Source organism: Lepus europaeus, chromosome 15 (genome assembly GCF_033115175.1).
Source record: "Lepus europaeus isolate LE1 chromosome 15, mLepTim1.pri, whole genome shotgun sequence".
Taxonomy (NCBI): domain Eukaryota; kingdom Metazoa; phylum Chordata; class Mammalia; order Lagomorpha; family Leporidae; genus Lepus; species Lepus europaeus.
The window spans coordinates 42,725,239-42,752,390 of NC_084841.1; the positions used below are offsets into that span (position 1 = coordinate 42,725,239).

Below are 27,152 nucleotides of genomic sequence, written 5' to 3' on the forward strand. Positions count from 1 at the left end.
TATGTGCAGACAGAGGATGAGAATTTCATAAACAGCATTTTACATGCGAATACAGTAAACGCTGTTTTGAAAATTGACCAAACTTGGCCTTTAAAGATCCCTTGCAAGTACCGCACAGCCCAGTCCCCTAGCAGATCCCCTCAAACCACTCCAGACTTGACCCTAGTCTGCGGCACACAGCCTGCACAGGAATCTTTCCTAACTCCTCACAACCACCTTGGTGAAAGGCAGACGTCACAGGCCAGGCTACGCCACAGCCCAGCAGGGGAACTGGAGCCGGAAGGTACAGGCATGACAAGCCCCTGCGGCAGCGGCTTGTCTCCAGGAGTGAAAACCTGCCCAGTCTCACACAAAGCAGTCTCGGGATGTTGGAAAGTGAACCGGAAACAAAACCAGCTCAAATGCGGCACAGCTGCCTTCACTTGCAATAATCAGAACTCCGCAGCCCGGCACTGCAGCACTAGGAGGAAGGCAGCCAGGCTTCCAGGCGCCACACTGCACCCATGGGGCGGGGTGAGGGGACCCAGCCGCAGCAGCCACCTTGTCCGGGTCCTGCACGTCAGGGACCTGCTGTGATCACACAGCTCTGTGTGTGTTCCAGACAATGTCCCAAAGCAGGGGCCCAAGTCCACTAATTCTTAGCCCGAGACGAGCCGACTGGCCGCCGAAGGGCTTCTACCACCCGCAGAACACTGTCGCGGATCCATACATCCCCCGCAGCCCAGCCATCAACGGGCGCAAGTACTTACTGCCACGAACAGCATGCAGTACATGGAGAAGGAAGAGTGGCCCGAGTAGAAGGACAACCTGCAAGACAAAGAAGATGTTAGTTTTCTATCCCAGAGTGCTCGCAGCTCCCTCCTTCCACCTGCAGGAACTAGAAGGGTGGGGGACAGTTAGGACGGGAACATCACAGAGTTCAAGAGGGTCCTGAGGTTGGATTTCTATACATTATCATTTTATTGAAACTTTGCAGATGGGCAGTGAGTCACTGGGAACAAACCTGCCAAGCGTCTCTACAGAGGTCAGGGGAGTTAATGTGTGACAAGCCCTAACTGGCTTACATGACCTTGACTTTATTACACATAAATTTCTACGGCCATAATTTTATTTTCAACTTGCTGGTTTTGCCCCAAATAGTATAACACCTCCTTTGGAAAAGTCAAAAGTATAATACCTTTTCTTTGACCGTGCTGTACCAGAAGAACATATTAATATTTTTGTGTTCTAACTGGGCCACAGGTGAGGTGTCTGATGTCGCACTGAAGACACTGCTTGCAACACCCAAAACCCATGTAGGAGTGCCTGGGTTTCAATCCTAGCCTTTTTTTTTTCACACAGGCAGAGTGGACAGTGAGAGAGAGAGAGACAGAGAAAGGCCTTCCTTTTTCCGTTGGTTCATCCCCCAAGTGGCGGCTATGGCCAGCATGTTGTGGCCGGCGCACCACGCTGATCTGAAGCCAGGAGCCAGGTGGTTCCCCCTGGTCTCCCATGCAGGTGCAGGGCCCAAGGACCTGGGCCATCCTCCATTGCCTTCCCGGGCCATAGCAGAGAGCTGGCTTGGAAGAGGAGCAACTGGGACAGAACCCGGGGTGCCGACGCTGCAGGCGGAGGAGTAGCCTAGTGAGCTGTGGCTCCGGCCCTAGCTTCACTTTTTTTTTTTTTCTTTTTGACAGGCAGAATGGACAGTGAGAGAGAGAGACAGAGAGAAAGGTCTTCCTTGTGCCATTGGTTCACCCTCCAATGGCTGCCGCGCTGATCTGAAGGCAGGAGCCAGGTGCTTCTCCTGGTCTCCCATGGGGTGCAGGGCCCAAGGACTTGGGCCATCCTCCACTGCACTCCTGGGCCATAGCAGAGAGCTGGCCTGGAAGAGGGGCAACCGGGACAGAATCCGGCGCCCTGACCGGGACTAGAACCTGGTGTGCTGGTGCCGCAAGGCGGAGGATTAGCCCATTGAGTCGCAGCGCCGGCCCCTAGCTTCACTCTTGATTCCAGTTTCCTGGGAATATGCACCACGGGGGGCAGGAAGTGATGGCTCAATCACAAGAGTTCCTGCCACCCACATGGGAAACCAGGTTGAGTTGTAGGCTCCTAGATTTGCCTTGTCCCGCACAAACTATTACATGCTTTTAAGGAGTAAACCAGCAGATGGAAGATCTCTGTTTTTCTTTCAAATAAAATAAATGAATAAAAACATTTTTAAAGTATATAATCTGGTGGGGGGACATTTGGCTGAATGGTTAAATCACTGGTTAGAATGCCCGCATCCCATTAGAATGCATGGGTTCGATACCTGGCTCAGGCTCTTGATGCCAGCTCCCTGCTGGTGTGCACCATGGGCAGCAGCAGGTGTTAGCTCAAGGATTTGAGCCGCTGCCACTCACCCAGGAGACTCAGATTGAATTCCCAGCTCTCAGCTCCACCTGGCCCTGTCCCAAGTGTAATATGCATTTGGAGAGTGAACCTGAACCAGCAAATTGGAGATCTCTTTTCATCTCTGTCTCTCTTTCTAATAAAAACAAAAACATTAAATGGGAATATATCTCACCTGAAATTTCCCATCAGATTAGGAATCTTTGACTATTTACTTGTTTATTTGTCAGAGTTACCAAGAGAAAGAGGGAAAGACAGAGAGAGATCTTCCATCCACCGGTTCACTCCCCAGATGGCCACAAGCAGGGCTAGGTCAGGCCAGAGCCAGGAGCATCATCTGGGTCTCCCAGGTAGGTAACAGGGGCCCAAACACTTGGGTTATCTTCCACTGCTTTTCCCAGGCCATTAGCAGAGACCTGGATTGGAAGTGGAACAAGGTGGGACACAAACTGGCACCCATATGGGACGCTGGCATCACAGGAGGCAGCTCTACCTGCTACACAACACTAGGCCCTGTTGGACGTTTATTTTAAGATTGTACACTGACAATTCTGTACCAGATGAACATTTCTTTCAATATTATATTCTCTAAACATCTGATTATCATCTTCCCAACTAAAAATAACAGAATGCTTGCAAAACTTAATTTTATAGCACTTCTGGGGGAAAAAAAAAAAGCTCATACGATCTAAATTCTGATGACAAAGAAGCAGCCACTGATGCTCAGAGGCAGGCACAGTAGACAGCAGAAGCCATGAGGAGACGCTATGCCGGTGAGCTGAATGCTGCTCTCAGCTGCCCATTTCACGAATGAGAACGCGAGCTTTACTTACTACACCTGTTAAGGCACACGTGGGCTCCCTGGATTAGAGGGGAAGACTTAGAAAATACACGCCAGAAGGTCATGGGGTGTGTGGCTACTGAGGCTGGGTGGGAAAGTAAAGGTGACTGAACTTTGTACTAAGTTACATTACATATGTAATGATGGTGGTTCTACCAACAATTTTGATTGTGTTTTTTATAATTCTCTCTCTGTCCCTCCCTCTGTCTCTGTAACTCTGCCTTTCCAATAAATGAATAAATCTTTTTTAAGGAAATGAAAATAAATAAATTCTTAAAAAAAAAAAAAAAAGCCATTCAGCGTAGTCACAAAGTCTGCATCGGGAAAGGTTCTCAAAGTATTCAGGACTCCAGCAGGTTAAGCCACCACCAGCATCCCGTGTGAGCACCCACTGTGTCCCAGCTGCTCCACTTCTGACCCAGCTCCCTGTTAACAAGCCTGGGAAAGCAGTGGAAGACGGCTCTGTGTATTTGGGTCTGGCCACCCACATGGGAGACCCAGATGGACTCCTGCCATTGCCTAGCCTTCCCTTTCTCCTCTAGTCCTTATACCCTATTTTAAAAAGAAAAGGAGGAGCCGGCACTGTGGCGTAGTGGGTAAAGTTGCCACCTGCAGTGCCGGCATCCCAAATGGGCAAGGGTTTGAGTCTCAGCTGCTCCACTTCCAATCCAGCTCTCTGCTATGGCCTTGGAAAGCAGTAGAAGATGGTCCAAGTCCTTGGGCCCCTGTACCCATGTGGGAAGACCCAGAGGAAGCTCCTGGCTTCGGATCAGCCAGCTCTGGCCATTGCGGTCATTTGGGGAGTAAAACAGCAGATGGAAGCCCTCTCTCTCTCTTTGCCTCTCCTTCTCTCTCTGACTTTCAAATAAATAAATCTTAAAGAAAGAAAACACACACATACACACAGCTCCCTGTAGTAAGATAAATGACCAGAGGATCTTAAAGAACAGGATTTGCTGTTAACGACCTTCAGATAGGTCCCATTCCCACAGCATACCTGCAGACACATGCAGTGAACCTCTTAGAGAGGAACCCTTAAATTCTGCTCAATCTGCACCCTGTTGCCCCCTCATAAAATTAGCATGCCTTTCTGAAATAAGACAGAAGTGACTAATTTATTTATTCATTACTTTTTGTTTGGTTTTGGTTTTTTTTGACATGCAGAGTTAGACAGTGAGAGAGAGAAAAAGGTCTTCCTTCTGTTGGTTCACTCCCCAAATGGCCGCTGCGGCCAGCACATTGCGCCAATCCGAAGGCAGGAGCCAGGTGTTTATCCTGGTCTCCCATGGGGTGCAGGGCCCAAGCACTTGGGCCATCCTCCACTGCATTCCTGGGCTACAGCAGAGAACTGGACTGGAAGAGGAGCAACTGGGACAGAATCCAGCGCCCCAGCCGGGACTAGAACCCGAGGTGCCAGCGCCGCAGGCGGAGGATTAGCCTAGTGAGCCATGGCGCCAGCCTATTTATTCATTACTATTAACTCATCAATTACTACATTATATCATCAATTAGTACATCATAACCACTAAATCTGTGAATCATTTACTGAACAATTACTATTTACAGATAATAGACTATGAACCTCAAAAAAAATCAGAAGGATCATTGGGAATGAGAAAGGAAGGGGAGGAGGTGGGTAGAGCACAGTTGATATAAGTGTTGGATATTTTAAACTCTTGATTTAATGAACGATTCGATGACTAAGATCACATGATAATCTATCTTCAGCTTATAGAAGAATCATGCTACAACCCAGGTTGTGCATCAGCAGGAAGCTGGATCAGAAGCAGATGTTGGAACCAGGTACTTGGAGATGGTGTATGAGCATCCCTAACAGCAACTGAACTGCTGCCCCCAAATGCCCACCCACTGAAAGACAGCCTTAAATCACTTTCTAAAGGGCATGGTGTTGCTTTAAGATGCAGGATTGCTAGCTAGAGGTAAGATACCAAGATTTCTACTTAAGCCCTCAACACAAAAGTGAACACCAAGGCCAAGATCTACCACCAGCTGGTGCCCTGTGCTTCTTTGCATCCCGCAGATCACGAAATCATCACCAACTCTTGATCACCAGAGGTCAAGACGGACAAAGGTCAAGACATCAATGTAAGTGTCTGTAGTATTACATTGATCCAGAAATTTAGATCTGCCTTGAAACAGACACTGCCACTGGCAAGAGAAGAGGTAGAGGCCAAAGAGATGTAACATTAGAGTCCAACAGGAAGCTGGCCAGGCAGGTCACTCCTGCCCTATCAGATGAGGTAGGTGACACCACCACAGCTCACGTTACCCCAAGGACTAGCAGAGTGCTCACAATACTTCACTTAGAGAAACATTTGCCACCCAATAAACAAAAGCAGAAAATCACACTCTGCTCAGTAACCCAAGTCCTTTGGACTTTTAAGAGAAAAGAGAATGAAGGGATTCTTATAACATTTAGGTGCCTATTTAAGTATATGGAGATTATAAGTAAGAAGAAAGCTGAATGTTCTTTTTTAATAGATTTATTTGAAAGTCAGAGTTACACAGAGAGAGAAGGAGAGGCGAAGAGAGAGGTCTTCCATCCACTAATTCACTCCCTAATCGGCCACAATGAGTCAGAGTTGCACTGATCCGAAGCCAGGAGCTTCCTCCAGGTCTCCCCGACAGGTGCAGAGGCCCAAGACTTGGGCCATCCTCTACTGCCCTCCCAGGTCACAGCAGAGAGCTGGATCAGAAGAGAGCAGCCAGGACTCGAACCGGCGCCCATATGGGGTGCCGGCACTGCAGGTGGCTGCTTTACCCACTACATCACAGTGCTGGCTCCAGGATGAATGTTCTTTACAAGTATAAAAATAAAAACACAAGCACGTTTCCCTTCTGCTTCAAGTCTTTCACTAGAATAAACTGCTAAGCACAAAATAAGCCCCACTGAGCTCCCTAGAACTATGATCTGCTAACAAACTACTGAGGGTTCCCAGGACACACATTGCATGACCTTAGATTATCTGACACTCTGCCTGGAATGAGCTTCCCACTTTTCTTTGGCAATTATTACCTAAGAGTGAGGGCAGTCACCTTTCCTCCAAGAAACTTTCCCAAATAATCTAGATTTAAGTCACCATCCTTTGCCTAAAGGCAAAGAGACCCACAGGGAACACAACAGCCCAATCTCGTTATGCTCAGATTATCTGTTCCTGACATCAGACTGCCTCAGTTTGCCTCGGGGCTCTGCTTCAGATTCCAGAGTCCTGCTGATGCACACCCTGGGAGCCAGCAGGTGATGACTCAGTCCCTGGGTTCCTGCCACTTGTGTGGCAACTGTGTTTCTGCCTAGGCCTGGCTGCTGCAGGCAATGTAAAAAAGCAGTAGATGGAAGATCTCTCCATCTGTCTCTGTCTTTCAAATGAAATGTGTTAAAAACTTTATATTTTTGGAATAATGGAGGAATCTTAGCAGGAAGCTGGATCAGAAGCAAAGTAACTGGCACTTAAATCAGGCACTCTGATACGGGATGGAGGCACTTCAAGTGACTACTTAACCACTGTGCCAAATGCTCACCCCATACTTACCAAATCAGTCACAAATTCCACTTTATCCTGCCACCTCACAAGCACCAAGAACAAGACATCACTTTAATAATGCTATAAAAATTACACCTTATGCTTTGACATTTGTAAAAATACTTCTAAGGATATATATAATTTTTGCATCATGTCATTATCATTTAATTAAATGCTATATACCAATATATTACACTAACCGCCTAAATTATTTTATTTTGGCACCACACACACTAATGTATTCCCCCTGTAGTGGTTAGAAATTCAGATCTTATCAGGGCCAAGGAGCATCAGGAAATCCAAGGTAACATCTAGCTCTTGTCATCTTCTGTCAGACTCCCAGGCACAGTGACAACATATGTTAACGTAAACACCCCAGACCTAACACATCTTCCCAGAACATCTGGCAAGCATTTAATTGTGTGTAAAATGTACCAAAATCCTTATTACATTGCATTTTAAGGCAGTCACAGTCTAGTTGAGCAAATAATTCCAAAGATGATGAAGAGATGGGTGGAGTCCGCTGTCAATTTTAAAGTTTCAAAAACATCTTCAAAGGTTCAACAGAAGGACTTGGTGCTGTTATGCAGTAGACTGAACTGCAGCTTGCCATGCTGGCATCCCAGATGGGCACCGGCTGGAGTCCTATCTGTTCTGCTTCTGATCCAATCCCCTGTTAATGCACCTGGGAAGGCAGCAGAGGAAGACAAAGTTCCTGGGACCCTGCCACCCAAGTGGGAGAGCCAGCTGGTATACCTGTCTCTTGGCTTTGGCCTGGCCCAGACCTGGCTGTTGCAGTCATTTGGGAAAAGAACCAGCAGATGGAAGATGGCTCTCCCTCTCTCCATCTCTGTTGCTCTGCCTTTCAAATAAATAAACTTTTAAAAAACTTAAAACAGTATAGCAGCTGACAAATAAGGAGAAAAGATATGGTATTGCTTGAATCCTCTGTTCCACTGCCTACATGAAAAACTTTCTCAAGTTTTAGAGGAGGATTTCTGTCCTTCAGTAAACACAGTCTTGCAAACTGCTTGTCTTGGTCTTAAGTTTCCAAGCATTACCTCAGAAGCAAAATATTGCAGTTGTAATAGATTACACAAGAAAAAAATGGCTAACATAACACAAACATAAAATGTTAGCTAATTCTATAATCTCTCTCTCCAGTGCACACATGGTAAATTTATTAAAGGATAATAATTTTACTAATGTTATCAAAAGTTTTCCCAAAAGTCATTCTTTCTAAAGAGTGGCATTAAAAATTCCATAGCCACCCAAGTGTTTTCTGTCTGCTTGCTCAGGGAAGGACAGCATCACAGGAACTCAAGTCTAGACCAAGGCACTAGTGGTAAGTTAGTGCTCAGTAAATTGGCTGGTCTAGGAGAGGCGGATGCCATTCACAGCAAATTTCTGAAATCCTCAAGGGTTATTATGTTTCCTCATTCCCTGGGAACTGAGAAGTACTTTTTCCCTTTCTTGTCAGCACCTTGTACCTCAATTTCAGCAAACCTATCCCCCTAAAGCAAGCCCTATACATGGTCTGCTTTGCTATCTTGGGTCAGGCCCATACTACTTGCACCAGGATTAGTGCCACATTCTCCCAACTGGTCTCCACATATCAGTCTGTGCCTTCATTTTCTAAAGATTTATTTTCTTTATTTGAAAGACAGAGTTACAGAAAGTGGTAGAGATAGGTCTTCCATCTGCTGGTTCACTCCCCAAATGGCGGCAACAGCCAAAGCTGTGCCAATCCGAAGCCAGGAGCCAGGAGCTTCCTCCAGGTCTCCCATGCAGGTGCAGCGGCCCAAGGGCTTGGGTCATTCCTTGTGCTTTCCTAGGCACATTAGCAGGGAGCTGCACTGAAAGTGGAGCAGCAGGGATTCCAACCAGTGCCCTTATGGAATGCCAGCACTGCAGGCCAGAGCTTTAACCTGCTGCACCACGGTGCCAGCCCCTTCCTTACATTTTCAACAGCATGAAGTTCAAATATCTGAGACTATTACGCCAATCCATCTAATACCTGACCCCAAACATGAATACCCTAAACCTGTAGCCTACCTGCCTTTGATCATGTTGCTTCCTGAATCTAAAACATGTTCCATCTCAAATCTATACATTCCAATCTCATCTTCTAAAATGCCTGCTTTAACTACAAGTAACATTGCCACTCTCTGATTCATGCAGTATTGTATCTTTAAGAAATATTATCATTTTCTATCACACACACTACCCCAACACATTTTCCACAGTGAGCACTACAGGAGCAACATGCACATTTTGGTGAAAAGACATAAAAGCAGTCAATATTGGCGGAATTTAGAAACTTCAGGGAAGAGACTGAAGCAGTGGTTCTCCATCAGCAACATAACTACCATCTGGGAAAGTTCTTGAGACTCACCCCAGATTCACTGAATCAGGAGCTGTGGGGTGGGGCCCAGCAATCTGTACTTTAATAAGCCCTCCAGGTGTGACTATCTGGCCTAGTGGTTAAGATACCTATGTCCCGGGGCAAGCATTGTGACATAGTAGGTAAAACTGTCACCTGTGATGCAAGCATCCCATATGGGAACCAGTTCATGTCCCAGCTGCTCCACTTCTGATCCAGCTCCCTTATAACGGCCTGGGAAAGCAGCGGAAGATGGCCCAAGTGCTTGAACCCCTGCTACTCACACGAGAGACCCAGAAGCTGTTCCTGGCTTCCATCTGGTCCAGCCTTGGCTGTTGCATCCAGCTAGGGAGTAAGCCAACAGATGGAAGATCTCTATCTCTCCCTCTGTCTCTGTAACTCTTACTTTCAAATAAAATAAATCTTTAAAAAAAAAAAAAAAGATTCCTAAATCCTGCATTAGAGTGCCCAGGTTCAATACCCAGCCACAGCTCTTTAAAAAAAAAATAAAATAAAAAATAAAGTAACATTCAAATGAGGGGTTGAAAAGAGGTATTGGCCTTTTAGTCACTTCTTTTTTTTTTTTTTTTAAAGATTTATTTATTTATTTGACAGTCAGTTACACAGAGAGAGAAGAGGGAGAGAGAGTGGGAGAGTGGGAGAGTGGGAGAAGGACACCAGCGATGTAAGAGCGGGCACACATGCAGGAAAGAAGACAGTGCTGAGAAAGTAAGAGAACAAACGGGAAAAACTCAAAACCAAAAACCAAAATTGTAGACAATATCCTCATCCTAACATGTAACTCTGACTCATTCATATAGTCAACAAAAATGACTCATCTGGGTGCTTATGTTCCATTCTCCCAGATTTCAAGCACGAGAAACTTTACAGTTTAAATTTCTGTGAGGACAGGCTGGGCAGGTCAATTAAGATCAGGTTACACTGCTGGTAACAACCTATAGATAATGCATAGACAAATATTTTTGCATTTTTTGGCTTCCTTTTAAAATTCAAAAGAGAAGGAGAGTTGTATCCAGCCAAACTATATTCCACAATAGAATGAGAATGGAAAGCCACAGTTATGTACCAATAATATACAGTTCTGAAATTGGCAACAACTGACTCACTCTGGAAACACCGATAGAAATCATACTTCCCTAGGAAAATATAGTCTTCCTAAAATTTTATTTTTACATTTTATTTTTGTCCCTTATCCTTGCTTAAAGAATTCTAAAGCTTAATTGCACATAACTCTACAATCTGAGTTATGGATATTCCTACTGCTCTTAAAGAGACTGTTTTCCCAACACTCATATAGGACTTTAAGTGGAAAACTCTAGGTATAGCAAGGTATATTAAAGTCTGATGAACAAAAGGCCCAAGTGTACTTAGATCAAAAGTGTGATCCAAGGCAAGCATTTGGTCTAGTGGTTAAGACACAGGTTAAGATGCCTGCATCCCCTACTGGAGTGCCTTGGTTCAATTCCCAGCTGTAGCTGCCAATTCCAGCCTCCTGCCAACGCAGACACTGGGCATTAAAAGATGCTGTGGCTCAGGAGGGCAGTGGAGGATGGTCCCAGGTGCTTGGGCCCCTGCACCCGCATGGGAGACCAGGAGGAAGCACCTGGCTCCTGGATTCAGCCTGGCCCAGTCCTGGCTGTTTGCAGCCATTTGGGAAGTGAGCCAGCATATGCAAGATCCCTCTCTGTGTCTCGACCTCTCTCTGCTGCTCTGCCTTTCAAATAAATGAATAAATCTTTAAAAACAAATAATGCTAAAGGATAAAATTGAATAGCAAATGGCCAGCACTATTAAAGTTTAGATATTTATGCCAGGTAATAAGGAGATTAATACCCAGGATAGTCAACAATCATGGAAAATAAGTACCCACTTCACTTGGTTCTAAATAAACTAATACATGACATGCAGTATTCTGTAGCATCATGTATAAACCTTCAAAAACACAGCAACAGGAGCCAAGGTTGTGGTGCAGCAGGTTAATCCGCTACCTGCAACACCAGCATCCCACATGGGCAGAGATTCAAGTCCTAGTTGCTCCACTTCTGATTCAGCTCAATGCTAATGAGCCTGGGAAGCCAGTGGAGGACGGCCCAAGTACTTGGGCTCAAGTACTTGTGACACAGTTTGATAGTTGTGAGAAAGACCTTAAAGCCCACCAAGCCTAAAATATTTATTATCTGGCATTTTTACAAATAGTTTGCTGGCCCTGGCCTAAATGATCTGTAAGGTTCGTTTTGCATTCTTATTCACTGATGATGAAAACAGTTGCAGTGAAATCTTCTTAAATGGATGGCGATAAAATAGGAAGAAAGAATGAGAAGGGAGAGCAAGCCACACCTTATCTCAATTCACTTCCCAGTTAAATACACTAGTGGAAGGCTCGTCTTCCAGACACTGAAACCTCCATCCCCAGAATGCACAAGACAGAACAACTGCAGTGATTCAACAACTCACCTGCCTTCCTTAACTTTCTGTGCATTCCCTCGACATACGTAGTTCTCGATGTACCCATCACTGCAGTTGATTTGTGACCAATCTGGGTCACAAACATCCAAGAAGTGAGGCCGCAGCCTGCCTATCGAATACTTGGCAATGTCGGTCAGGGACTGACTAGCAGCTGCACCAAATAAAAATGTTCCAATGGCTTTGTAAATAGTGGCTATGTAGTTATTCCTAACAAAGGAATTTGAGTGCAAAAGGTTAAAGTAAACAGACAGGGTTTCTCCGAGAATCATCTGAAAAAGAAACAGAAAAATAACGTTACTTTAGCAAGCAAGCACTTAATCATTAAGAAAAACAAAATGGTAACTCACAATAATACCTTTGTTTTAAAACCAGCTCCCACCTTTCCGTTCCACAAATAGAACATTAACTTAGGGTATCTAATTCTAAACAAGTAAAGGTGTCGGGTTGACTGTGGACACTGCTTATAAAGCTATGATGGCTGAGACAGAGGCAGTTCATAGACTGCTGAAACAACAAGCCCTTATTTCCTTTCCTGTATTCAGATCAACTGAGCTTTAGTAGACAGTGACGTACCCAGGAAGACAAAACCCATGGCTCATTCAAGAAACTCAAACTTCCCCAATCAGAATCTCCCTCATAGAAGCACTCCTTTGAATCAAAGACATTCATCATACTAAACAGGGTAAAGCTGTTTTAGGGAGCAAAAACTCCAACAAAAGCAAAGGTCTAATGCTGGTGCAGTGGACACTGGGTTTAGCTGGCAGGATCCACCAAGTCTTGCCACCCAGGAGATCCCAGATCAGGCTCCCATTCGAGTGTAATACAAGACCATACATATACTTGGGACTGCCCCTTTCCCAAGGAAACATTTCCAACTCTTCCCTCTTTTTCATTGACTTTTGCAAAATTGATTTAAAGCCTTCCATAAACTATTTCATGAACTTGCTGAGATTCTAATGTATTTGTGTGTGTGTGGAAGGGAGCACATGCTCCCAAGTTTTCCCAATGCTTTCCAAGTTCAAAAACCAATGTCCTAAGAAGCAGAAAGAACATTGAATGGCAACATTTTAATAACAACATTTGCTGGGCAGATATTGAGCCATCGGCTGGGATGCCCACATGCAGTACTGGAATGGCAGTTCAAGCCCCCACTACTGCGCTTTCAATGCAGCTTCCAGCTAATGCACCCTGGGAGGCAGCAGATCATGGCCCACGTGCTTGGGGCCCTGCCACCCATGTGAGAGACTTGCTTTGGCCTGGCCCATTCCTGGCTGTTGCGGGCATTTGAGAAGTGAACCATTGGCTGGAAAGAAAATCTCTGCCTGCCTTTCAGTTAGATGAAAAAAAAATTTTTTTAAAAGAACAATTATTGGGGTTGACTATGGCACAGTGGGTAAAGCCATCACCTGCTCTACTTCTGATTCCTCCCTGTTAACAACCTGGGAAAACAGCAGAAGATAGCCCAAGTACTTGTGCCCCTGCACCCATGTGGGAGATCTGGAAGCTCTGGCCATTGTGGCCATTTGGAGGGTGAACCAGTGGATGGAAGATCTCTGCTCTGTCCGTCTGTCTCACTCTTTCAAATATATAAATTAATCTTTAAAAAAAAAGATGACAATGACAACAGTACATTCACTCTAGCTACCTGAAACCCAAACACATACTAATTTGGAAGAGGTGTAGGGAAAAGGAAGTAACAAAGTTTCACTTGAGACACTAGGCTCCCTGCTTCATCTTATATTTATATAAATGATTTTACATAGGATTCAGACATTTCCATTTAGTAAGGATTAACCGTCTTCATTCAGGGCTAACTTTGTCATAAGTGAAATAAGTGGTTGCCTCCTAAAAAGAATTTCAGGACCCCAATATCAAAAATTCTTTATCTCGGCCGGCGCCGTGGCTTAACAGGCTAATCCTCCGCCTTGCGGCGCCGGCACACCGGGTTCTAGTCCCAGTCGGGGCACCGGATTCTATCCCGGTTGCCCCTCTTCCAGGCCAGCTCTCTGCTATGGCCCGGGAAGGCAGTGGAGGATGGCCTAAGTCCTTGGGCCCTGCACCCGCATGGGAGACCAGGAGAAGCACCTGGCTCCTGGCTTCGGATCAGCACGATGCGCCGGCCGCAGTGGCCATTGGAGGGTGAACCAACGGCAAAAGGAAGACCTTTCTCTCTGTCTCTCTCTCTCTCACTATCCACTCTGCCTGTCAAAAAAAAAAAAAAAAAAAAAAAAAAAAAATCTTTATCTCGCTGAATGGCTCTGAGAATTCCATAAATAGGATATTCTAACTACATTATGGCAACTATACTATGAACTCTGCAAAAGCAAGGATGATTTAATTGTTGAATAGAAACTATCACTACAGTGACATGGTCAATAAATTTTAATTGAAGGTACTGCCTCAGGTAAAAAGCAAACCCCGTTAAACACATTAAGCCCTAAAGAAATCTAATAGTCATTGTAGTCCTTAATGTGAGTCAGTCAATCAAACTCTCTTCTGAGCTAAGTCACAGGAGATGAAAACCACCGTACACGGAGGGGCACCACTAAATGCCTCCAGCAGCCTTGTATTAAGGTATATATTGCACTTCCTTAGGCCATTATGGGGTCCCAATAATTCCTGAAAGAAATCTCCCTAACAAATTATAGAACTGATCTTTGATAAGTAAAAGCATGCCAAGTATATTATTTTAGCAGCTGAAATTTGCACATCTCAGCTATCACTGCTCTTAAGTACTCAACTAATGATAGTCCAAACCATCATTGTTTAGGGCCATCCAAATCCTGGTTCTTGCCTCTGATGACAGAAAACCAGATGGATAGGTTCATTCAGAGCACTGGACACAAACTACAAGCTGATCTGCAGAAAGCAGGATAAAGGGAAACCTAACAGTCGTTACCAGGAAGATGGGACTCTGAAGCTGGTGACTTATATCATTCCTTTTTCAAAACAGATTTTATTTATTTGAAAGGCAGAGTTCCAAAGAGAGGGAGAGATAGAGACCTTCCATCTGCTGGTTCACTCAAGTGGCCACAATGGCCAGCACTGGGCCAGGCCAGAGCTAGGAGCCTAGAACTCCATCCACGTCTCCTATGTGGGAGGCAGGGACCCAAGCACTCGGGCCATCTTCCACTGCTTTCCCAGGCTCATTAGCAGGGAGCTGGATCTGAAGTAGGGCGGGCAAGAGTCAAACCAGTGCCCATATGGGATGCCAGCACTGCAGGATAACACCAGCCCCAATTGTCGTCATTCTTTATCATGTGCTCCCCATTCATTGGGAAAAACAGACATCAGAGTAGTTCAAACTAAATTCTTCCAAACTACATGCATAAAGATGTGTCTGTCCATTTGATCTACATGAGACAGTTCTATTCTTACACTTCATTTTAATAGCTTATCCTGCCCTTTGAGTCATTTATATCACTTTTTAACCTTTGGTAAGATCTACACCTAACCCATCTGTGGCTTAATCCTAGAACTGAGAAGACTTGTTACATATTATTTACTTATATTCTAAGGGTATGGTTAGACAACGTTTGAGACAAACAGAATACTTACAAAGATCAGAGCTAATAATTACCTAAATCAGTATGATTCAGCCTTTTTAAATCTATGCACCACAGTATTCTCTCATGGTCTTCTTTACATAGCCACCAATCAAGACAATTTTCTGTGCCTTGACACTGACCCTATAGTTTTGAGCCTCTCATTCAGGGCCTGCCTTCCCAAGAGAATAAGTTAAAATCACTGGCACTTCTGCACATCTTCAACTCCATCCTAAATATCTCAAACTGTCTCTATTCTCTTTATTGACTCTTTCTCAAAAGTCACAACTGTCTCATCAGTTCAAACAGATTCTTAGGAACCCTCAAATACATTAATTTCAACTTCACTGACATTTCCTCCTTACTAAAATTTTCCCTTGTTTTCCGAGAAAATACACAAGGGTACTTCAGAAAGTTCATGGAAATTGGAATTAACAAATAAATTTGTTCTAGGGCTGGCATGGCACCCCCATATGGGAGCCAGTGCATGTCCTAGCTGACTACTTCTGATCCAGCCCTCTGCTAATGGCCTGGGAAAAGCAGTGGAAGATGGTCCAAGTGTCTGGGCCCCTGCCATCCATGTGGGAGACCCAGATGAAGCTCCTGGCTTCGGTCTGGCCCAGCACTGTCCGTTTTGGCCATCTGGGGAGTGGACCAGCAGATGAAATATCTCAAGATATTCATTCATTCATTCTCTCCCCCCCCCCGCCCCCCGCCTCTGTAACTGTTTCAAAATAACTAAATGAATCTTTAAAAATAAGATAATGCCGGCGCCGTGGCTCAATAGGCTAATCCTCCGCCTTGTGGCGCCGGCACACCGGGTTCTAGTCCCGGTCGGGGTGCTGGATTCTGTCCCGGTTGCCCCTCTTCCAGGCCAGCTCTCTGCTGTGGCCCTGGAGTGCAGTGGAGGATGGCCCAAGTCCTTGGGCCCTGCACCCCATGGGAGACCAGGAGAAGCACCTGGCTCCTGCCATCGGATCAGCGCGGTGCACCGGCCACAGCGCACCAGCAGCGGTGGCCATTGGAGGGTAAACCAATGGCAAAGGAAGACCTTTCTCTCTGTCTCTCTCTCACTGTCCACTCTGCCTGTCCAAAAATAAATAAATAAATAAAAAATAAGATAAATTCATTCTGGTACCAAAAATGCTGAAATCTGTGCATACTTTTCATAATATACATTTCCCATGAACTTTTTAAAGATAACTTACATACATGGATTTCAAAAGATTTTTTGCAATAAAATTAATCAAATTTTCCACAAACTTTCTGAAATACTCTTCTATTAACTCCAGTTCTCTATCAGACTCAATTGGTTATATATGTATAGTTCATTTGCAAGGTCTGGTGTAAAGTCTGAATCCATGATTTTCTTGAAGAAATGGTTTACTTTCTAGCTAATTAAGACAGCCACCCAAGCACTGCCTGAATGAAGCTGAGCTAATGAATAACCTGGAATTACTCTGAACTACCACACAGAACCACTGCCCTATGCTGACTGTCTTTGTCGACACTGTTGATATGAAAACAGTATTTACAGCACTTTTAAACAATTTGTTCTTTTTTAAAGAAATTCATTCTCATATTAATGTACTTGAGATTTTATTAAATGTAAAGATAATTTTCTTACAGGTTATGTTGAAATAATAAAACACTGTAAGTTAATAAAATACAATTCATGAATTCTGGTTAGGCGTTTTGTCAAGCCCTGCATATGCAGAGCAGGCTACACACACCTGCACCGTGCCCAGCGAACTGCAGGCACCCTGTTCTATTGCAGCCCCCTGGTGTGCAGTGGCTTTCTATTGTTTTGCTTGTACAGCATCCTTCTTACTGACACACAAAGAAAAGAAGAACCAAAGCCAGGTATATTTCTAGCACTGTTTATTTGACTTTGAATCTTTTCTGAAATTGGTTACTATTTGCAACTGAGCCCTACTAAAATTTTATCTGTCATAACCAGCAAGCTCTTAGAAACGCAAGTACTTAAATAAAAATGAAGAACCTACTCCCTCCTTCATTAAATAATCATAACCTTGGCTTTCTTTCTCTTAGTAGTAAAACTAAGTGTAAAGATTTGTTTAGGGACCAGCACTGTGGCACAGTAGGTTAATCCTCTTCCTGCAGTGCCAACATCCCATATGGGCACCAGTTCTGGTCCTGGCTACTCCTCTTCTGACCCAGCTCTCTGCTATGGCCTGGGAAAGCAGTGGAAGATGGCCCAAGTCCTTGGGCCCCTGCACCCATGTGAAAGACCCAGAAGAAGCTCCTGACTCCTGGCTTTGTATCAGCTCAACTCCAGCCATTGTGGTCATTTGGGGAGTGAATCAGCAGATGGAAGACCTTTCTGTCTCTCCTTCTCACTGTCTGTAATTCTATTTCTAAAATAAATAAATAAATAAAATCCTTAAAAAATATATGATTTGTTGAGATTAAAAGAATCCCTGATTTCTTAAGCTTCTGCCATACCACAGGAGTCACCAATGTCACTACATAATTACTTCATGGTTTCAGATGAACACACAGTTTGATCTTTCACCCACAACATACCAGGCTCTTTGCCAGGCAGTGAGAATACCAAGATTAATAAAGTATCAACTCTGCTTTCAGTGGCTCACAGTCTTGTGAAACACTTATATAACAGAAGTTTTCTATTATTAATAACATACAACAAATTATAAGTTGATACTTTCATTGCTAATAAGGTGCTACAATCATTTTTAAGACATTATATTTCTAAATTAAGAAACGCTTTAAGATTTTATTTATTTATTTGAGAGGCAGAGTTACAGACAGAGAAAGGCAGAGACATAGAGAAAGATCTTTCATATGCTGGCTCACTCCCCAAATGGTCTCAACAGCCAGGGTTGGGATGATCTGGAGCCAGGAGCCAGGAGCCAGGAGCTTCTTCTGGGTCTCCCATGTGGGTGGCAGGGACCCAAGTACTTGGGCCATCTTCTACTGCTAAGAAACTTTTTAAAAACAAGCTCGGGGGGTAGAGGAGGGGGGACTGGCGCTGTGGCGCAGTGGGTTAAAGCCCTGGCCTGAAGCGTTGGCATCCCATGTGGGCGCTGGTTCCAGTCCCTGCTACTCCTCTTCCAATCCAGCTCTCTGCTATGGTCTGGGAAAGCAGTAGAAGATGGCCCAAGTCTTTGAACCTCTGCACTCACATGGGAGACTTGGAAGAAGCTCCTGGCTTCAGATTGGTGCAGCTCTGACTGTTGCAGCCATTTGGGGAGTAAACCATCAGATGGAGGACCTCTCTCTCTGTCTCTATCTCCCACTGTAACTCTTTCAAATAAATAAAATAAATCTAAAAAAAAAAAAAAAAAAAAAAAAAAAAAAAAAGCTCAGGGCCGGTGCTGTGGCATAATGGGTAAAGCAGCCACCTGCAATGCCAGCATCCCAAATAGGTTGCCAGTTTGAGTCCCAGCTGCTCCACTTCTGACTTAGCTCCCTGCTAATGTACCTGGGAAAGCAGCAGCAGCTCTGCTGCTCTGGCCATTGCAGCCATCTGGGGAGTGAACCAGTCAGTGGATAGGAAGACCTCTCCTCTCTCTGCCTGTCTCTGTAACTATGCCTCTCAAATAAATAAATCTTTAATAAATAAATAAATAAATAAGCTCCTGGCTGCCATTTTGGCACAGTGAGTTGAGCCACCACATGCAATGTCGTATGAGTGCCAGTTTGAGTCCTTACTACTCCACTTCTGATCCACATTCCTGCTGATGTATCTGGGAAGGTAGTGGAAGATGGTCCAAGTTCTTAGGCCCCCGCCACCCACAGAAGGAGACCTGGATGGAGTTCCAGGATCCTAGCTTTGGCCTGACCCAGTGCCAGCCATTGTAGCCATCTGGGGAGTGAACCAGCAGATGGGAGATCAAGATATTGTCTTTCTCTCTCTCAAACTCCACTTTTCAAATAAATAAAGCTTTTTAAAAAACATAAAAATAAGCTCCAGAACTGGACAAGCTATGTGAGGGTAACTCAAAAAAGTCTGTGAAAGTGCATATTATGAAAAAACTATGCATGGATTTCAGACTCTTCGCACCAAAATGAACTTATCTTTTCATTCTATTTTTCCACAAATCATATGAAGTATCCTCAGATATGCTGTCATCTTGGTTTGTTTTCTACACAGGACCATATTTTCTGCTCTAACATAATACTTGTTTCTAAAGTTATAATTATAGGCCAGTGCCATGGCTCACTTGGCTAATCCTCCACTTGCAGTGCCGGTACCCTGGGTTCTAGTTCCAGTTGGGGCGCTGGGTGCTAGTCCCGGTTGCTCCTCTTCCAGTCCAGCTCTCTGCTGTGGTCTGGGAAGGCAGCGGAGGATGGCCCAAGTGCTTGGGTCCCTGCACCCACATGGGAGACCGGGAGGAAGCACCTGGCTCCTGGCTTCGGATCGGCACAGCGCCGGCTGTAGCGGCCATTATGGGAGTGAACCAATGGAAGGAAGACCTGTCTCTCTGTCTCTCTGTCTCTCTCTCTCTCTGTGTCGCTCTCTCTCACTAACTCTGCCCGTCAAAAAAATAAATAAAATTATAAATATAGAGCACAAAACTAGTGAATTAATAAAAATTCTAAGGTGAAAGATTATAAAATCATCTAATCTAGTCACAGAAGTCTTCTAAGCATTTCTACCTGAAATACTAGAAAACAAGATTATGAAATACTAGAAAACAAGGGGTATTACCGTTATTGCCTTCAATGCCAGTAAAAATTAACTTCACATTCATTGTGAATTATAAAGACAGCTTTAGTTTTTCTCCCATTAGGGGTATTATATAAAAATTCTTTAAACATGAAATAAATGAAGTTTTAATATTAGTTAGCAAATTCTCTTTGCTAGAACTCAGAGACTAAAGAGAGTAGGCACACATACAGATAAATTATAAAACAATATCCTGTGTATAAAGTATAGAAATTATTGAATATATAACATTCAACTATCAACCACATGATTACTGAAACAATAACAAATCAGAGCTCATATCACATCACAGTGATGTGAAAAAAAGGTATAAAATCCACATATATTTTGTAAAGTTCTCGTAATTACATATATTATTATTCTTTAAACCTCACTTAAAATAGTGAAGACTACCTAAATGAAATAAATGTTCAATTAAAAACTCTGAAAACACACACATTGTTTTGGAGGGTTATACTGTTACATTTAATCATCAACAGATTAAAAACAAAATCAAGCCAAGTGCCCAAAAATTATAAACTTGGAAAAGTGGATTTAACTTACAACGATAATACTGAATGGAATGATTATTCCACCTAATAACGCATAAGATATGGTGTCTTCTTTGTAAGGGTACTTGATGGACTCATCATTACAGAATAATCCTCGCTGGAAGGGGGTATGCCTTGAAGTAAGAATTGCAAAAGGCAATCCAGCTAGCAAAAGGGAATAAATGAAAATATCATTAAAAAAGAAACATCAAAACTAATTAATGGCAATAATTATCCCAGAGACTATTTTTAAAAATGCATTTGTCAGAAAAATACATGAGCGCACAAGTAGAAAGGAAAGGCAGCAATGCATGCAACAGAAGTTAGAAAAGTTACAGCCAAGGGAAAAGATGTTCTTTTATGCAGGACACAGAGCACCCAGGACTCCACTAAGTAACTTAGCAAACAGCATCTTCTTCCCCCTTTGTTTCTACCCAAATACATTAAATGGATTTGGAGGGGGGGGGGGAAAATCTCTTCTCATGCTCTTGTCTTTTAATTACCAGGTTTTCAACACTATTTCCAAGCCAACTGGTCAGAGACTTGCTTCCAAAAGGAAAACAACATGTTGACATTCCCCATTTCATCCCTATATGACTAGCACATTTGAACAGGTCATGATCACATGGCTAAGCCATCAGAGTATCCCAAAGCTTTCTCCAGTCATTTCTGTTCGTCTTCAACAGGTTTAAAGCCACTGCGGAAGAGTGGTTTGAACTTAAACTAAGTTTCTTAAGAAAAGATGAGCAAGGGAATGAAGCACAAAATCACTCCACAGGCAGCTCTGTTTTCATCATCAATATTTTCCACAAAGATCATGTCTCACATTTCCCTCCTAAAATGCGTAACTTTTGCTTAAATATGAGCTTTATGAATTCAGCTCTTTCTTCACTGAACCTGGCCTACTGATCAAAATGGCAGCGCACTGACCAGCACTGCTTTGTAAGAGATGCAGCCGAGCAGAAACCCGCAACGTGACAGCCGCTTCAGACAGATTCCCAGCGTTGAAGACTCTCTCCCCACAGAAATGCCCCAACCACTAAGCTGGCACACGCACCACAGGTTCACCCGCTGCCCTCTGTGCAACAGCAAAACCTGGTGACCATTTATAGTCCCCCAACTCCACAAGGCCCTTAAGGCTGAATGACAACCAAAGCCTCGCCCGGCTGCCAGACTGTGTTTATCACAAATATCAGGTTTGTTTAATTGACAAGGGCCAAATGAAGAGAAGCATATGAAATCTTGTTTCTTTACCTATTTTTCCTTTAGACACTGAATACAGGAACCAACATTTACTTCTTTGTATTAGCCAATTTCTCATGCTTTAAGCATCTTTAAGATGCTACAAAATTCATAAAGTTACATTTCTAGTAAAGGCTACCCTTTTTAAAAAAATTAAACTAAAGCTAACTTTATTGAATGACCTTTTTCTACTGAGTTCAGAATATCATGACTCACCAGACTAGTGGTATTACGTCGAAGGGGGTAAAATATCCAGCCTGCAGTACATATGCCACGGTTGCAACACAACTGCAAACGCTTCGCACAAGCCTGCTGTAATTACTTATCAGTGCACAAGTAGGGAAACACACAGAGCTGTGATTCTAGTTGTTGTCTGCCCTCACAGTAACTAAACACTTAGTCATCCACCAACAACCGTATGCTAACCTGACAGGCAAACTTACTATTTAGAAAGAACCGGCCGGCACCGTGGCTCAACAGGCTAATCCTCCACCTTGCGGCGCCAGCACACCGGGTTCCAGTCCCGGTCAGGGCACTGGATTCTGTCCCGGTTGCCCCTCTTCCAGGTCAGCTCTCTGCTATGGCCCGGGAGTGCAGTGGAGAATGGCCCAAGTGCTTGGGCCCTGCACCCATGGGAGACCAGGAGAAGCACCTGGCTCCTGCCTTTGGATCAGCGCGGTGCGCTGGCCGCAGTGCGCCAGCCGCGGCAGCCATTGGAGGGTGAACCAACGGCAAAGGAAGACCTTTCTCTCTGTCTCTCTCTCACTGTCCACTCTGCCTGTCAAAAAAAAAAAAAAGAAAGAAAGAAAGAAAGAAAGAAAGAACCACCACTTCTATAATTTATTGCACTTGTAAGAATGTTATACAAATAATGGAAACTTTAACTGTCCACATAGCACATTTCTTAACTGGCCGAATTTTTCAACAAGGTATTTCTTTCATAATAAAATATTTAGTACAGAAATTAAATTTACTTAATGATTAGTTTCCGAAGCTTACTGTGCCTTTATTCTCAAGGAAACTTCTTATTAATATGCCCAAGTCTATTGAAAAGTGCTATTAACATATAAAACCATTAAGTTTAAGGCACAAAAACCATGTTGGAAACTATTCTTGAATTTAGAAAAAAAAAAGTTTGAGTATTTTTAAGGATGAATAAATAAAATCACAATTATAATAAACAGTTCACTTTTTAAAAATAGAAAAACTCAAGTGGGAAAATATTAAGGGAATTCACAGAGAATTCTGCTAGGTGCTACCAGAAATACATAGCTGAATAAGGCACAGAACATAAAACCAACAGGGATTAACTAGAGGTAACAACGGACTCCGGAGGTTTCAAAGACTAGAAGAGTTGGTGAGGCTCCACGTGATGCTAAGCTGTACCACCAGAGTCTGACTCTCAGGAGGAGTCTAGGACTGAGACAGGGATTTGGGGATGGAAAGCATCTCTAAAGCACAGCAGTGGAAAGGACAGATTAAAGTGACAAGAGGAAGACCAACCATGGCAGGCTTGGCGGGTTGAAGGCAAGTCAGGTGTAATACCACCAAGGTCAAGTCTAAAGGAGACAGCATTTCAAGGTCCACAGTACCCCGTGTTTGTCAAGTGTGTTTTCCTTTTTGTTTTTTATTTAAGATTTACTTATTTGTTTGAAAATCAGAGTTACAGAGAGAGGGAGAGACAGGTATCTTCCATCTGCTGGTTCACTCCCCAGATAGCCAGGCTGAACCAGGGAGCTTCTTCCAGTTCTCCCTCATGGGTGGCATTGGTCCAAACACTTGGGCCATCCTCTGCTGCTTTTCCCAGGCCATTCGCAGGGAGCTGATTAGAAGAGGAGTCGGAACACGAACCACCGCCCACGTGGGATACCGGCTTTGCAGGCTGCCGCTTAACCCAACCACACCACAATGCTGACTCTTCCAATAGGTTTTCAATTGCCTTCTTAGTAAAAGAAGTTTTAATAAGGAAGAAAGGGTAGAAACCAAACCACAGAGGTTTTAGGAAGGAATGATAAGAAATTAAGCATGAATCTACCACAAATGCACACTGTTCTTTTCATAGTTTGAAGAGCCTGCATCACAGAGGGCCTGAGAAATAGTTAACTTGATAACAATAACCAATATTCGCCCATGAGATGTACTACATCAATGCCTTTACCCCACACTATATCATTTTCACTAATTACTTTAACCTGAATTTAGACCCTGGACCGAGGATAGGGGCAGGGAGGCGGACCAAACCACAAATTGTTCACCAACTCATATAAGGCTCAAAAGATTTGTTAGTTCAGACTCCTGAAAATTTTGGAATTGGAATAAAGACTGAAACAGTCTAAGCTTGCAAACTGCACTGGGCCTTGTAAATGAAAACTGCCTGAAGACAAAGCAGGTCTGCAGAGTAAAAGGAGGAGACAGGTTTGACCCCTGGCAGTGTGAAACAGAGAAAGCAGCTTTTGTACCATGCCATTGCCAAAGGTCTCCCTGATTTTGTTTTTATTTGGGTTTTGAGAGTCCGGTATTCCTTTCAAGAAAGACCATTTTTACTCAAGCTAGTTAGAAAGGATTTCCACTCCTCACAACCAAGAGAGACATAACAATTATAATCTAAATAGCTCCCTTACATGTTCTACTTTTAATTTTTTTATTACCAAATATATGAAGGTACTTCAAAAATCCATAGAACATGGAATCAAAAGATGTCTATTTTGATGCAAATGAACTTTGAAATCCACACATGAGGCATCTTCAAAAGTTCATGAAAAATATAAATGGATCTCAAAAATGTTTTATACCAAAATAAACTTACCTTTCAGTTCTATATTCTGGAATTTTGCTCTTGTAATGCTGTAGTGAACATTTCCAAACACAAATCCTTGCTTGCATTTCTAATAATTTCCTTGGAATATGTTTTGTTTTGTTTTGTTTTGTTTTTGATAGGCAGAGTAGACAGAGAGAGAGAGACAGAGAGAAAGGTCGTCCTTTTGCTGTTGGTTCATCCTCCAATGGCCGCTTGCAGCCAGCGCACCGCGCGGATCCGATGGCAGGAGCCAGATGCTTAGCCTGGTCTCCCATGCGGGTGCAGGGCCCAGGCACTTGGGCCATCCTCCACTGCACTCCCAGGCCACAGCAGAGAGCTGGCCTGGAAGAGGGGCAACTGGGACTAGAACCTAGGGTGCCGGCGCCGCAGGCGGAGGATTAGCCTATTGAGCCACGGCGCCGGCCTGGAATATGTTTTATGTGGAATTAAAGGATATAAACATTAAGATCCTTGACAAACTGCTCCAAAAAGGCTATTATGCACCACCAAGCTCCTCCACTAGTAAGTGCACACTAGTATAGAGAAATTTAGATAGATATCTAATTTTACCTTTGACATTTACTACAGATTTCAAAGCAAAAATGAAAGGACTCTGTTTGCTCTTTTATCAATTTAAATCAAACAGTATTTTCCTTTTATTTTAAATATCTCTAAAACAATCCCCTTCATCATTTCTCAAATGCCTACATTTGTCAAACAATGTTTCTCTTAATATTTCAGCTGGGGGCCAGCACTGTGGCATAGAAGGTTAAGCCTCAGTACTGGTATCCCATATGGACACTGGTTTGAGTCCTGGTTGCTTCACTTCTGCTAACACGCCAGGGAAAGCAGCAGCAGATGACCCAAGTACTTGGGTCCTTGCATCCACGTGAGAGACCCGGAAGAAGCTCCAGGCTCCTGGTTTCAGCCTGGCCCAGCTCTGGCTATCATGGCCATTTGGGGAGTGAACCAGTGGATGGAAGCGTTCTCTGTCTCTCTCTCTCTTTACTTCTATCTCTGCCTTTCAAATAAATAAATAAATCTTAAAAGTAAAAAATATTTCAGCTAGGAAACTCATTTCCATTCCTCCTCTACTTTTTTTTAAATAAGGGCATTGAGGCATAATTTACAAATTGCAAAATTCATCCTAAATATATAGTTCAATTATGTTGGTAAATGTATACAACTGTCCAACGACTACCATAATCTTATTTTAGAACCTTCCCAATACCCTCAAAATTCCCTTGAGAGAATTTGCATTCCATCACTAGTGCTACTGCCAACCCCAGGCAACCACTCATCTGCTTTCTGTGTCTCCTGGAATCATACAATATGTGGTATTCTGCATGTGGCCTTCTTTCATATGTCTTTGAGGTTCATGCATGTTGCAACACGCATTTTGTTCCTTCTTATTGCTGAGCAGTGTACTATTATGTTTACGACTATACACCACATTTGGTTTATGCAGTTCTACAGTTAATGGACATTTGGACTGCTTCCATTTGGAGCTATTATGACTAATGCTACTATGAATATTCACATTCAAGTCTTTGTGTGGATATGCCTTCACATCTAATGGGTAGGAATTACAAGTGTTAAACTGTGAGGTCATATGATAAATTTAGCTTTTTTTTTTTTTTTTTAATTTGAGAGGCAGAGAGACACAGAGAGATCTTAGTTGCTTCTTCACCACCCAAATGCCCAGGGCTGGGAACTCAATCCAGATTTCCCACGTGGGTGTCAGGAACCAATGACTTGAGCCATCACTCACTATACCTTCTGGGCCTGCAATGGCAGGAAGCGAACACACATACCCTAATACCGAATACAGGCACCCTGACCATTGTGAAATGCCCACCCAAGTCTGGTAGTTTCTTAAACAGTTAAATAGGGGCACTGTTTGGCCTACCAGTTAAGGTACTGGTTGAGACAGCCACATCCCAGTAAATTCCTGAGTTTGAGTCCCAGCTCCACTCCTGATTTCAGTTTCCTCCTAATGTAAACCCTGGAAAGTACAAGGTGATGGCTCAAATAGGTGGATCTCTGCCAACTGTTATGGGCATCTGGGTTGTCAATCAGCAGATGGGAGCTTACTTACTCATTTACCTCTCAAATAAGTAAACAGGAACTGCTAAACTGTTTTCCAAAGTGGCTACATCATTTTATATCCTCACATCCTGCTTGACCCTATGCTCATGTGGCTAGTTACAGGTAACCCATTTAAGACTAGGATTGTTGGGGCCAGTGCTGTGGTGTAGCGGGTAAAGCTGCCACCTGCAGTGCCAGCATCCCATATGGACACCAGTTCAAGTCCTGGCTGCTCCACTTCTGATCCAGTTCTCTGCTATGGCCTGGAAAGCAGAAGATGGCCCAAGTCCTTGGGCCCCTGCACCCCCATGGGAGACCCAGAAGAAGCTCCTGGCTTCAGATCAGTACAGCTCCAGCCATTGTGGCCAATTGGGGCATGAACCAGTGGATGGAAGACCACCCCCCCCTTTCTCTGTGTAACTGATTTTCAAATAAATAAAATTTTTAAAAGATTTTATTTATTTTGAGAGGTAGAGTTACAGATAATGAAGGGAGGGACAGAGAGAAAGGTCTTCCATCTGATGGTTCACTCCCCAAATGGCTGCAACAGTCGGAGCTGCATTGATCTGAAGCCAGGAGCCAGACACTTCTTCCCGGTCTCCCAGGTGGT

The 27,152-nt window shown here is 43.7% G+C and overlaps 1 protein-coding gene across 3 annotated transcripts in view; it reads right to left on the bottom strand.

Moving 5' to 3' along the window:
- Positions 1 to 27,152, bottom strand: part of PLPP1 (phospholipid phosphatase 1) — an 85,553-nt gene that overhangs the window by 8,372 nt on the left and 50,029 nt on the right. For 2 of the 3 annotated variants that reach the window (XM_062211917.1, XM_062211919.1), the window contains exons 3-4: positions 11,615 to 11,895; positions 750 to 807 (exon numbers count right to left, since the gene is read on the bottom strand). In XM_062211917.1, the coding sequence (XP_062067901.1) occupies positions 750 to 807; positions 11,615 to 11,895 (339 nt within the window). Of the gene's footprint in view, positions 1 to 749; positions 808 to 11,614; positions 11,896 to 20,428; positions 20,581 to 27,152 lie in introns of all 3 variants that reach the window. The other variant, XM_062211918.1, reaches the window with a different exon arrangement.